The sequence below is a fragment of the Caretta caretta genome, chromosome 10, assembly GCF_965140235.1.
Source record: "Caretta caretta isolate rCarCar2 chromosome 10, rCarCar1.hap1, whole genome shotgun sequence".
Taxonomy (NCBI): Eukaryota; Metazoa; Chordata; order Testudines; family Cheloniidae; genus Caretta; species Caretta caretta.
The window spans coordinates 25,695,460-25,709,642 of record NC_134215.1 but is presented as its reverse complement, the minus strand read 5'-3'; the positions used below and the strand labels follow the sequence as shown (position 1 = coordinate 25,709,642).

Here is a 14,183-nt window from a genome sequence, read left to right as displayed (position 1 = left end):
CATAAAAAGCAAAAATTCCCTCTATTACATTGCCTTAAAGAGGAATGTTATAAACACCATACTAAACTTAATTGACCTTATAAGAAAGAAGCAAACCAAAGCTGATAGCTAGTGTTAGAAACAAAATGAGCCATATCTAAGTGCTTATGTTGCAGCCAACATCACAGTATTTGAGCGACCAAGTCTGTTACCAGAAGCAGTGACCCTCCAGATGGCAATTTTTCAAACTTAACCCCTGCGCCTCAGTAGCAGTGGCAGATTAATGCATGGTCCTACAGAGCCCATGCCAATTTGGGGGCCTCCCACAGAGCGCGAGAACCTGTGTAGAATTTTTTGTGGAGGGAGTCCACCAGCATTGTGGCCCCACCCCCTGCTCCTGGTCTTCCCCCCAAAGCCCTGCCCCCTCTGCTCCTCTCCCCCATCCCCACCCCTGGGCAGGCCAGAAGCTGGAGCTGGGCTGTGGTAAGAGCCACCCAGGGAGCCTGGGGCTGCTGTGGGGAGCCCTGGACCCTTCACCTGCCCTGGGCAGAGGGTCAGGGTGCCAGAGAACAGCCCCCCGGCCCATGACTCTATCCCCGGCATTTTGATTTATGTCACAAGAAACAGTGTGGTCAGGGACCTCAGTTTCCTTCAGTAATGTTGTTAAGTGATGAAAATGTGCTGTGGGCTACCATCAGAGATGCAGCTACCTGAAAAGATACTTTAATATCTGAACCTATTTTAAAAGCCACAGATGCTTCTATTTGAATGGGCAATCTAGAAAGCAATAAAGCAAGAAACTAGTTGGCTAATACAATGTAAAACAAGGAAAATTAATCTCAATTTCTTTATACCATAACTACAAATATGGTCCCAACACACTGAAAGAAGCCATAATTGTGACGTAAATGCACAAGCACAAAGCAGCAGACTAAAAGGTTTCTGCTGGATTTTGACCTCTAACTTCCATGTGTAGACAAATCTCTAATCTGGAATAAGGTAGGGTATGAATTTAAAGAAGATTATCTACTTCTGATCAACTCCATTTGTGGATGCTCTTATTCTGGAATAAGTGTGCGCCTAATTGTGAATTATTTTAATTCACTACCAAAGTGGATTTAGGGTAGATATATTTAGGATAATCTTAGATTTAAAATTATAATTTGTCAGAACATATTACAACATGGTACTAGACTGAAAAGACATTAGAAACTGTTTACTGAGGGGGACAAAAATCAAAGAGAAGGAACTAGAAAGGGGTGGATACAAATAAGGTAATTTGTATGATGTCGCACATCTACTCTGTGCCATAGAGATACATATTTCATGTTTTAAATCACAAAACAGGATATAGTGAGACGCGACAGAAATGGGATGTTGGTACTGCATGTGTGCTCTGTACATGTTAAAAACCTTATCTTGGTCACAAGTAAGTTTTACAATGGTCATCAATGCAGAGTCACTAAAGGTTTAGAAAGACATTATTATTATTTTTCATTATATGATATAGATTTGATAAAAAGGGTACCTGTCCAAGGCCCAATATGCCATTTACAATTTTAAGTACACAACTCCACTCTGTATTCTGTTTAGCCAAATGCATCATCCACTAGATAAATTATAAAACCAGATCTTTATTGCTGTAGATGCTGATGGTTACATACAAAGAAACATTTGATTTTCAGTTCAGCTGACCTCAGTGCTGTCAGTTAGAAAAATGTGATTTTTTGGTAAACTAAGAAATATTAATAAAAGTCATATTAGGAAAGAATAACCATGGAGCGCTATCAGATTATTTTCTATAACTCTCTAAGCTATCCTTAATTTATTTTTACACGAAGCGAAGTACTTTTTAGCAGAAATGTGGAAAATTTTTATTAAGAACTTTGCTACATTCTAAAAAATATTTTAAATTTCTGACACTTACCCAAAGGATTTTGTTAGCTTTTTAGTTCCTACTGGTTTGTCACTGTGCTGAAGTTCATAGAATACTCTCTGCAATGCTAAAGGAACACTTTTGGATGAGTCATCTCCTTCTGTGGGCATCATGTACACAGCCTACAAAATATTTAGTTCAATTAGTACTTAAGAAAATGTGTTTCCTGCTCATATTGTTCAAGTCATCACTTGTTCCTCAGATTTGTTTCGTAGACCTAATCAATTAACACAGCAGAATAATTTGACACAAATTTCCTACTGTGGTTTATTGTGAAGACTATTACTTACCTGTATTTGTGGTTCTCCAAAGCACAGTAGAAAAAGAAAATCAATTGATTATGCTCACTATAAACTCTTCTAATCATTTATAATTATTTTAAAAAGGAAATATGCTAAAGAGTTCAATAATTCCTTCAAACAATGACCATGCACTCTATGGGTATGCAATCATCACAGTAGGATTTGACATATACTGTACAATACTACAGCCTATTTGAAAAATGACTTTTTTTTCCAATTTGATTGTATACGTTTGAAAACTATGTGAAGGTAGAAAGGACAAAAATAAAAGCGTGTGTACAGTGGAGGCTTTGGGGATCAGTGCGAGATCCATTCTTATTTAACATCTTCATTAATCGTCTGGAAGAGGGTCTGAACAACATGCTAACTAATTTCACTGATTACTCAAAACTTGGAAGGGTCAAGGACAACAGAGAAATTATAAAAAGGAACCAAAAAGGATTAGGAAATATGGGCAGGCAATGCAATTCAGTTTAGAAAAATGTAAAGTACTCAGGGAAAGATAACTCCCAAATGCAGATATTTAACGGGGGAAACAAACTTAAGAAGCATTAATGTTAACAGAGAATAGTGGCAATAGCAGAGAGCAAATTAAACAAGAGCTTGTAATAGGTTAGGGACACAAAAAAAGCAATTTTGGGCAGAAAAATGAAGAAACATCACCTCAAGAAGCAGGTAGATGATGTACTGCCCAGAAGTGAATGCAGTCTAATAAAAAGATGTAGGGTCTTGTGATTAAGGCACTGAACCAGGACTGAGAAAATCTGGTTCAATTCCTGGTTCTGCCACAGACTTCCTGAGAGACCTCGGGCAAGCCACTTAATCTATCCTGTGTCTCAGCTCTGCATATGTAAAATGGGGCTAATAATATTTCCATATATAACTAAAGAGTTGGCAAGGCAAATTCATTAATATTTGTGATGCGCTCAGATACAGTGGTGAGGGGATCCAGACTAAAAAAATTTTATAGATTTGATTGATACAGACAAAATAAGGAAGTCTAGAAAAGAGCAACAAAAATTGTTTAAGAGTTGAGGGACCAATTAAAAAGATTAGAAGATCTGAGGAGATAACAGCTACAGGGAGGAGCCCAACAACAGTCTTCAAATATACATAAAAAGGTAAATGTTTAGCGGGACCAGGAATTTAACATGGTACAATGAGGAGAGTAGCAGTAGAATAACTAAAGTAATGGGATAAAAATAATACAGGAAAATATTCCTGAATTCTGGAAAACTTCTGGACAGTGAATCTATTAGACTTTGGAATAGTCTCCACAAGAAAGTGAAAGTCCTACCATACTGGATACAAGAAATGATATTACGGATAAAAATTACGGACAAGTAGGCAACAGTATAAATATGCATCATGATTCCACACTATCATGTCCCTCTTCCAGTTCTGATTTACACGATCTGAGTGTATGGAAGGTGACAACTCACTAATTAAACTCCGTATCATAAGGCAACTAGATGTAAAACAGCATTCTGATGGTAAAGAGGGACTATTGGCACCTTTGTACGGTAAACACAAAATTACTTAGCTACTTCAAACAAGATGACTAGTTATTCTGCTTTCCTTTTTCTTAACTGATTTCTCAAATTTGAATTAGCTTTCCCAAATGAAGAAAATATTCTTTCCAAACCTGCTGCTGAAGACAAAAAATCAAGAATAGTAGTTCAAAACATTTTGCATCCAGTTACTTCCACCAATTCAGTAGTTCAATCTTCTTTATAAAACTCTGAGAATGAAACATGTATTTTGGGAATAGCTGTGCTCCAAACTTGATAGTAATTAGCACTAGTATATGCCCAGCTCATAGCACCTAGAATTTTCTGGAAGAGTATCTATCTAGGTATTTATACTACACTTTTCATGTTGGTACCAGAGTGCCTCACAAAGTAATCCCAGAGAGAGAAGGTTCTGGGCAGCGTTTCTCTACACTCATCACTCAACCAAAAAGCCGTATTTTCTAGAAGCATTAACCCTGCTGTTCTGTCCAAATTCCAATTCAGATATCAGTAGCCAGAATTCTCCCTCCATTTTCAACTGCAGAAGATGTTTTTCAGTTTAATGCTGAGAGCAGAGAGAGCTCAGCACCTTGCAGGTTCAGTCCATATAATTTATGTCACCTTGTTATAAGTCAATCTACCCTGGGCTAAGGTAGTAAAAGAAACAGATCCAGGATCTTGAGTCTTACATATTACAGGCACATAATATTAGCAGTGATTCATGACACTTTTTTAATGTCTACGAAAACCTCCTTCTCACAAAGAACACATAGAAAACTGGTGGATTGACACCACTCACACTGTTTAACCAAAATAAAATGTCTATATAAAACACAATTTTATCAAATGCAGTGCACACAAATATAAGATAAATCACCAGAACTAGGTTATCAAAACATGTTTTGGGGAAAAAATATCAATATAAACACACACAATATTTAGACGGGCAGACAGTGTGTGTGTATATTTTCCCCCAAAAAAGTGCATACTAGGGATTCCACAACCTATCCCAGTACTTAAATATCCTTAGAGTTAAGAAAATCTTTCTAATATCTAACCTAAATCTCTCTTGCTGCAGATTAAGCCAATTACTTCTTGCCCTACCTTCAGTGGTCAAGGAGAACAATTTATCACCATCCGCTTTGTAACAATCCTGAACATATCTGAAGACTGCTATCAGGTCCAGTCTTTTCTCAAGACTAAATATGCCCAGGTTTTTTAAATCTTTCCTCACAGGTCAGGTTTTCTAAGACTTATCATTTTTGTTGCTCTCCTCTAGGCTCGCTCCAGTTTGTTCACATCTTTCTTGAAGTGTGGCGCCCAAAATTGGACATAATACTCCAGAGTAGGCCTCATCAGTGCCAAATAAACTGGGACAGTTACTTCCTGTGTCATACATACAACACGCCTGTTTACACCCCACAATGATACTCGCCCTTCTTACAACTGCATCATATTGTTTAATTGTATTCAATTTGCCATCCACTATAACCCTAGATCGTTTTCTGCAGTACTACTGCCTAGTTAGTTATTTGCTATTTTGTATTTGTGCTCTTGATTTTTTTCCTTCTTGGGTATAATATTTTGCATTTGTCTTTATTAAATTTCATTGTGTTGATTTCAAACCAATTCTCAAATGTGTCACGGTCCTTTTGAATTTTAATTCTGTCCTTCGAAGTCCTAGCAACCCCTCCCAGCTTAGCGTCATCCACAAAATTTATAAGCACATATTCCACTCCATTATCCAAGTCATTAAGGAAATTATTGACTAGTAAGGACCCAGGACAGACCATTGCAGGACACTACTAGGTAAAGCCTCTGAGCTTGACAGTGAATAATTGATAACTATACTTTAAGAATGGTTTTTGGGTTTTTTCCAATCAATTGTGGAGCCATCTTCCAGAAATTTCATCTAGACCACATTTCCCTAGTTTGCTTATGAAAACGTTATGTGGGACTGTGCCAGACAACTTACTAAAATTAAGATACATCATGTCTACTATTTCCCCCTATCCATCGGCCAATAACCCTCTCAAAGAAGAAAACTAAGTTGGTTGGGCACGATTTGTTCTTGACAAACCCATGTTGACTAATACATACCCCCCTATTATCCTCTAGATGCTTACAAATTTATTGTTTAATAATTTGTTCCAGTATCTTTTCAATAACTTAAGTTAGACTGGTCTAATTCTCTGTGTCCTCTTTGTTTCTCTTTTTAAAAGATAGGTACTATGTTTACCTTTCTCCAGTCCTCAAGGACCACACCTGTCTTCCATGTTTTTGAAGATGATTGCTTCAGCTAGTTCCTTAAGTACCCTAAGGTGAATCTTAGGCCCTGCTGACTTGAATACATCTAACTTACCTAAATATTCTTTAACCTGTTCTTTCCCTATTCTGGTTTGTTTTCCTTCTTCCTTGTTGTTAATATTAATTGTATTAAGTATGTAGTCACAATTCACCTTTTTAGTGAAGACTGAAGCTATTATTTCTATCCTTCATTCACATCAGGATAGTTTCCTGTTGTACCTTTAATATTGCCTCTGAGAAACTGCCAGCCCTCCTATACTCCTTTTTCCTTGGGACCTTACCAGTCAGTTTTCTGAGTTTGTTAAAATTTGCTTTTCTGAAGTCCATCATCCTCATTCTGCTGCTCACTCCTTCCATTCCTTAGAATCCTGAAATCTATTACTTCATTATCACTTTTGCCCAACTTGCCCTCTACCTTCAGATTCGCAACCAATTCCTTTCTGTTAGTCAAAATCAAGTCTAATACATATATATATATATATACACACACACATACTTTTACTATATATAAATACAAACACAGGTATGAAAATATCAGACTTACGCATGAAAATTTCCATCTCCCTGATAAGTCAAAATTATCAACAATAGGCTTCAAAGCAAAAGACGATTGTCCTGATTTTCAATAGTGCTGAGTACCCCAAAATCAATAGGAACTGTGTGCTCAGCCCTTGTGAAAAATCAAGCTCTGTATATTTATTTCACATTCCATTTTCAGAGGCATCTATGCAAAGCAATTAGTTCCTTTTTATATATCCAATCATTATACTGATTGATAAATTTGAAATAAACTCAAATAGCCATTGACTAAATACATTAGTATATACACCGTTAAATGCTAAATGTTTCTATTAGACACACAAAGTGGGTGAGATAATATCTTATTTGATCAACTTCTGTTCGTGAAAAAGACAAGCCGCCCACAGAGCTCTTCTTTAGCTACACAAATCTGACTTGACGAGCAGCGCTGTGTAGCTTGAAAGGTTGTCTCTTTCACCAAACAAAGCTGGACCTCATCCCCCTTGTCTCTTTAATGTTCTGAGACCAACACAGCCACACCACCACTGCAAACAACAAATGTTTCTATTGTATGTTATCACAAAGTGATATTTAATTTATATGCTTCCCTTGCTTTTCCCCCCTGCTTGTGTAATTTAGTGTAAATCAGCCAATTACTCAAAGTTCAGTCTGAATTTCCAACCAAGATAAACAATTTATATAATATCTTCCCTTGTAAACCATCTCACTGAAATGTCCAGTCCACCCAAAACTGAAAAACTTGTCTCAAGATCAAGACATAAAGCAATTAAATACATTTGGCAAAACAACAATCTCAAATTAACACCTGAGATGTTCCCCCTCTGGGGATGAATGCAAGAGAATAGTAAAGACATGTGGGGACAAAGTCTGAAAAGAAGAGGCACATAATCAGGCACTATGCAGAACACACACAAAGAGGAACAAGATAAACTTGTACAAGCAAGACAGTGTTAAAGGAAAGTTTAAATCCATTGCTTAACAGAGGAATAGCAAACACCATGACAAGAAGGGGGAGGAAATACTTCACCCTTTTTTGTGAAATCTCAGGCAAAGTAACTACTGAGTAACAGAATACACTGGATGATGACAAGGAAAGGGAGAGGTCAAAGCAGAGCCAGATCAGGAAGGAACAAACCTAAATAACTTTACATGAAATTACAAACATCTGTCTAAGGCCCTAAGGCGTGATCAAGAGAATTAGCACAAAGCTTGAAAAAATTACCATATACGCTCTAGCTGGAGGACTAAACCTACTAGCTAGAAGCAGAGATGGAACACTGGGGTGGAGAGGCTCCAACCAAGGGGCAAAGCCCTTGTGAGAAGCTCTGTCCCTAGGCCTTGTTTAGATTTAATCAGACACCTCCCAGCCACAGGCCAATACAAAAGCTTAAAGTTCTTCTCCTTCTAATTGCTATAGGAGAGGAAGTGCCTTGGTTCCTTCCCACACCTTCTTAACCTCATGGCTGCTGTATGGGGGGGGGGGGGGAGAAAGGGTCTCTGCCATTTTAGACTGCTGTTGGGAGGAGAGAAGAAAAGGGAAGAAAAGGTCTTTTCTCCATTAGCCCTCCCCCAGACTCCATTTTCGTGTCTGATTCTCCACAAGTAACTCAAGTGCTTGGCTTTCCTAATGCTCACTGCTTTTCCAGTTGGATTACTGAGACAATTTTATTTTGTTCACAGGATTCTGAACAGCATCAGTAAAAACAAATAAAGTTCTGTTAATTTTGCCTTGCTCAGAACACTACATTGGTTTTTACTCAGTGTACATAAAAAGCTCGAAACAAATTTGCTTAGAAAATAAAAACTTGAATTCTGTAGAAATTGATTGGCTAGGTCTCCAGACTAAGAATTTGTTCTGTTCAACAATGGTAGGAAGAAGACTAGAAGAAATACAAATCTGTACCATTCACAACTATTTCAGGTTGGTTAAGCGATCTTACTCTACAGTGGGTTGAAGTCAGGACCTAAAGGAAAGAGAAGTGTCCAAGAGATTCCAAGGCCATTGTGGATAGTGGCCACTAAGTAGCAGGCCAAGAGCCCCTATACTTCTCTTCCTGCTACAGGTGATCTCTGAGTCCTGCCAAGGAACGTCAACATGCTATGACACTTATGATAGCTGAGAAGCTGGTACTGTCCCCAGTGCAGACATAGGCCTCCTGGCTTGCTCCATCAGGTTCTGCTTGCATCTTAAATCCCTTGCCACCTGTGTCATGTTCTTAGAGATGGAACCCCTGTCCTTAATATACCCCTCTCCAAGGCACAATAAACACTGCATGCAGGGATCACTATTCAGTATAGCCCCTCCACATGACAGGCAATGTTCAAATCCTGGTGAAGGCATTCCACCAGAAAACTACAGCTAAATAACCGAACTAACCAACCTAAGGTACCACTAATAAACACCTTAGTGAACTATTTGCAAGAAGGTCTCAATGACAGAGGGAAAAGGGGCAGTGTGAAGAAACACCACCTAGAGTGATCCGACTCTAGCCAAGGGCTGTGAGAAGTAACGGATGGGGCTTGGGGCAGAGCTGCCCTTCTGGAGCTAGGGCAGGGGCTATAAAGCAAAGGGTGTGAGTGCCATCTCTGCAGGTACTGCTAGGCAAATTTCTCTGGCTCTGATGCGCACACACGCCTTAGTGGAACACCTATCTGCAGCCACTCAAAGATGATAAATTAACAGGTGTATCATGCAAAAACAATCCAGGTATTTAGAGGCATGTGTTCTATTTTTGGTACTATGTTTCAGAACAAGCAGCACAGTGCAGAAATAAAGGAGAGAGAAACAAAACCACAGAAAGCATAGTGGGGTCCTGGTCCATCACTAGGGCTCCTGGGCACTATGGTAATACTAATATTAATAGCAATTAAAAGACTGGAAAATAGGCCATACCATAAAGGAAAAACTGAGCTGCCAAGAGAGAATATGGAATCTCCCATCATTGGAGATATTCGAAGTTAGAGCAGACACTTTTTTGTGGATTGTTGAAGAATAATAATTTTAAAAATAAAATAAAATAAAAAAAAAATCATGCCCTCGAGTGGTAGGATATACTAAAATCAATGGAGACCTTCCCTGGATCAAATGATTTTGAAAGTCAAGATTTCTTAATGCAAATGCCCTCTTCTGACTAGCAGGGGTTTAACACGAATTTATTTAGCAAGTAAAAAAAAAAAAGTAAGGTGTTGTTATCCCAGGCACTATTTCACTATACTAGGATTACATGCTACATAGCATTTCCATGTTGCTTTCTTGAGATATTTATAAGAACAAATATTTTGCTAGCAAGAGCTAGTTTTCTTTTGATAAGACATTTTAGAATATACAAGGAGACATGCAAAAAGAAAATAAAGCATGTAAGCAAAAATAATGCACTGAAGTCAAAATTAAATTATGTTTAAACCACCCAAAATACAAGTCAATACTGCTTTAGTACCACCATTACGTAAGGGAAGATACTGGCTGTAACTACCAATAATTTTACTGCACTATATATAAAAAAACAGGAAGCATAAATGAACACACAAGCAACACTGGAAAATAAATATGTGTAACTTGTGAAGCAAAACAGAAAAGATGACTATAAACTGTTTTAAATGGCCAAGTCATTGACAGATATATAGACTTTACAAGGTGTGCATCTCTATCTATCGGTAGATAGCCAACAGATTGAAAATTAAGAGTTGAAAATTATTCCTTTACCTTGCCTGCTGCAAAGGGCTAAATTAAAGTATCCTTTTCCCGAAACAATTTTTGGCATCACTAACAAACCAAGCAGTGCAGCAACAGACCCTTAACTCAGGCTTTGGCATGTACAAAGGTATTTAGCTTATTTTTCAAAAAACAAAAAAACAATAAACCCATGTATAACACACCTAAGTATTAAGACAAGTTCTCAGATCTGGTCTGATACAAGGTGTACATCATGGCATAAGCCATGTAGTCCACTAAAACTGGATTTCTATTACCAGAAGTTAATTAAATTGCAATTTATCAGGTTTTGAGTACACTAACTACACTGATGTTGTAACTACCTTTTCTAGCTACTTGACAGAGCCATTTGTTTACTGAGTTAAAGAAAAAGGAGCTAACAGAGAGATTGAGAACCACTTTGAAAAAGCAGAATAATGACCAAATTGGGTTATTGTGCTCTGAAGTTTTACAGAATGAAGGGGAATTTTTTGAAAAGGAGGAAACAAAGAATGGTGGGGTGTGTGTGGGAAAATAGAATGGAAAGCTATTTAAAACAAAAGCTATTTTGAAATATATCATTTTTGCTATTTAAATATTTGAAATGAAATTACAATGCTATGTCTTACCTTTCGTAGTTGATTTGTGAAAAATAAAGTCTGTAACAAACTGTTCATGTAACAGGTTGCTCCCTGGTTCTTTAACCCAACATATCCCGTGTGCTTCTTTGAATCCCACCTGGAAAGCAGTTAATGGTTAAAACTACATTTGATTATACATATAAAACTTAACTATAATACAGATATATTTCTATAGAACATTTGTTTTAGGCCAGTGGTTCTCAGACTGTGGGTCGCAACCCCAAAGTGGGTCGCGATCCCTTTTTAATAGGGTCGCCACGGTTGGCTTAGATTTGCTGGGGCACAGGGTCAAAGCCCGAGTCTCACTGCCCATGCAAAGCAGTGGGGCTCAGGCTTTGGCCTCCCCATCCAGGGCGGCGGGACTAGGGTGGGCTCAGGCCCTGGGGTCGTGTAATAATTTTTGTTGTCAGTAGGGGGTCGCAGTGCAATTAAGTTTGAGAACTCCTGTTCTAGGCTAACCAGTTCTATTAACAGAAGCTTTGTGCTCCTTAGTATTACATTCTGTCTAAATAAAACAGATTACACATCACAACTGCCTGTCACCACATACTCTTAGGATTCCAATACTTCTATAAACAAAAGGGCTGTTCTTTTGTTAAACTTCCTTTTTACGATTTTCTGAAGGCTCCCAGAGTGACAAGCACTTCATTAGTTATCTGTATTTAAAATTCAATTTTTAAATTAAAATTTGCAGTTCATAGCAGACATCTTGCTGAAAAGTGGCACCCAGTAGTATAAGAACTCAGCATCAGGTAAGGCAGTTTTAAAACTTAAACAGTAAAGCAGGATTAAAACTAGGTGTTCAAACCACTGATGATGGCAACCATTCTGCATGACCGTGACATTAACACCAAGAGTGTCAAGACCACAATGGCAAAGACTGTAGGTCATTTTAAACTGAAAAATAAAATTAGTTTATACATACTGAAAAGCGTTTTGCACTAAGTGAAGTTACAGACGGTTGCATTGAGCAACATAGGTGGAGAAGCTACTGGCACAAAAATCTCTGCAGCTTTCGAAACATGGGTATATTCCCCTTGAGATGCTTCATCAATTCATTCTGAAAAAGTGCTTTGAGATCTTCTCCTGAACAGTACCATACATTACTAATAAAATTAGATACTTCAACTGAAACTCAAATGAATGTTCTAAAGGTTGACTTTTCCGTACACTTGTTTGCTATGTATTTCTGCTCAAGAGAGGTGTTTTTTTTGTTTTGTTTTTGTTTTAAGAGATACTTACGCCACTCCATGTGGAGCATCTGCTTGAACATAGACTTCAAAAGTAACCTTGTCATCCTCTATAAATCCTTTTTCAGGATCAGTAACTTCCTATAAAACAGAAATAAGAATATGCAATTTGCTGCAAAACTATCTTCTGAATCCTACAATGGGAAATGTAGTGAAAAATCCAGGCTGGATATTGCTCAGAATCTGCACATTTAAGTAAGCAACCATCTATGCAGTTCTTTTACTCAATAAGCTAAAAAATTATTGAAGGATACCAATTAATCTCTAGGACCCTGAGCTCAATATATAGATAATTTTAAAAATGTCTCAATGTAAAATCTTGTTTCTGGCTTTTATAGTTTTTGCAACAGTATTTCAACTCCCTGTGGATAACAGAATCAGTAATCAAAAGCTTTGTTTTGACTTAAAGCAGTACATTTAGACAACTATTCCAAGCAAAAGAGAAGAATTAAGGCCCCAGACTTCCATAATGCTTAAAAAGCTGTCTCAATTTAAGATGAACATTAAAAGTAGTATTAATTTAAAATGTCTGTACACATGCAGAGAACATGGGAAATGAGCAAGAAAACCTAGGCTGCTCTTAAATGACAGTGATTGTGACCAACAAGATTTAAAAGAAACTTGGTGGAACAATCTTTATTAAGTGAAATATCAGTAAAGATGGGTCAATGGAGGAATGATGGAATATTTATATGGGTTATTAAGTCCAGGTAAAATAGCTAAAAGGAATCTGCACTAGGATGCGCAATACATTAGCACTTAAAGGTATCTTCAGTATGAAACCTACTGATACCACACGCATCATTCAGACACTAAAACAACACTTGTAGGAAGAAATTTATAAATAAAGGTATCTAAGGCAGTATTAGAAGATCAAGTGCATATACTGGACTGACCTCCCAACCCAGTAATAGCCCATTATTATAAAACTAATATATTGTTACTTACACTCCATGCCATAAAGTTGGAAAAGCCCCAGTCATTCTCCTTATGAAAGAACAAGTGACTAATACGACGACTGAATGATTTTTCATCGTCCTTGTAATTTATTATCTTGAGAACTGCCTGTGCATGGCAAGACCATGACCTATAAAATTAAAAGATAACACTTGAAACAAATTTCAATTTTGTTTTCTTCAGTAATAAACACACACTTTTACAAATTTTACTTGATACACCAAGTCCGTATTTGTACACAGATGTCTAGTTCACCTTTGTTCCTCACTAGATTCTAAGGCTTGTTTAACTGCTGTGAGGAGCATTGGTAAGAACTAAATCTCCAGTTTTTGGGAGCCGCACTGTACAAAGTAATGGTTGTTAAAGAGGCCATACTTTTTTCAGGAATGTGGTTTCAGATTATGTCCCTCTCTGAGAGCAACTGCTATACACAGTCTTAACTGATTCCTCCTAGGATTTTTTTTTTAAGGATGACAGTGATTTCTCATGAGCAAGGTCAGAAGTCTTTTCAGAAAGTGTTCATTAATATTGCTAAGAAATAACAGCCAAGAGAAAAATCACTGTCTCCTGAAGTTTCTTGTCAGAAATCACTTTGGCTAACTATTCACATCAAGCATGGTATACCATACTTATGTAGGGTATGAGAGATGAAATACACTACTACTTCAAGAGAAAACGAAAACCAAGAAAACAATGTGGAAGAGTAACTGCCATCACTCAGATTGAACCAGAAGTGGTGTGTGATATCATGCAAGAATGAACCCATTGCACTTGACAGGAAACTTGCTCCTCCACAAAGCAGCATGTATCTATGCAGTCTCAGGAGACCACCCAGCAAAGAGGCAATGCTTTCACTGATTTCCCCCCCCACCCCCACGCTGCCCCTCACCCTCACCGCACACACTCTCCCTATGTCAGAAACTCAAACTCTATAAGGGGAGGTGCAACTCTCTACAAAGTTTCCCCAATAAACTGGTGGGCCTGCTACTTACAAAATCAAATATTTTGTCCAGCAACTGCCAAAAGCTGGGGAACGTTGTCTCTCTCAACACAGAGAGTATCCTGTCTT

General features: G+C 37.7%; 1 protein-coding gene across 2 annotated transcripts in view; it reads right to left on the bottom strand.

Annotated features, from left to right (window-relative positions):
- The window catches only part of USP7 (ubiquitin specific peptidase 7), a 99,917-nt gene that overhangs the window by 41,780 nt on the left and 43,954 nt on the right, over positions 1-14,183 (bottom strand). For both annotated transcript variants that reach the window (XM_048865984.2, XM_048865985.2), the window contains exons 4-7: positions 13,106-13,244; positions 12,150-12,238; positions 10,896-11,004; positions 1,907-2,037 (exon numbers count right to left, since the gene is read on the bottom strand). In XM_048865984.2, coding sequence (XP_048721941.2) covers positions 1,907-2,037; positions 10,896-11,004; positions 12,150-12,238; positions 13,106-13,244 — 468 coding nt within the window. The remainder of the gene's footprint in view (positions 1-1,906; positions 2,038-10,895; positions 11,005-12,149; positions 12,239-13,105; positions 13,245-14,183) is intronic.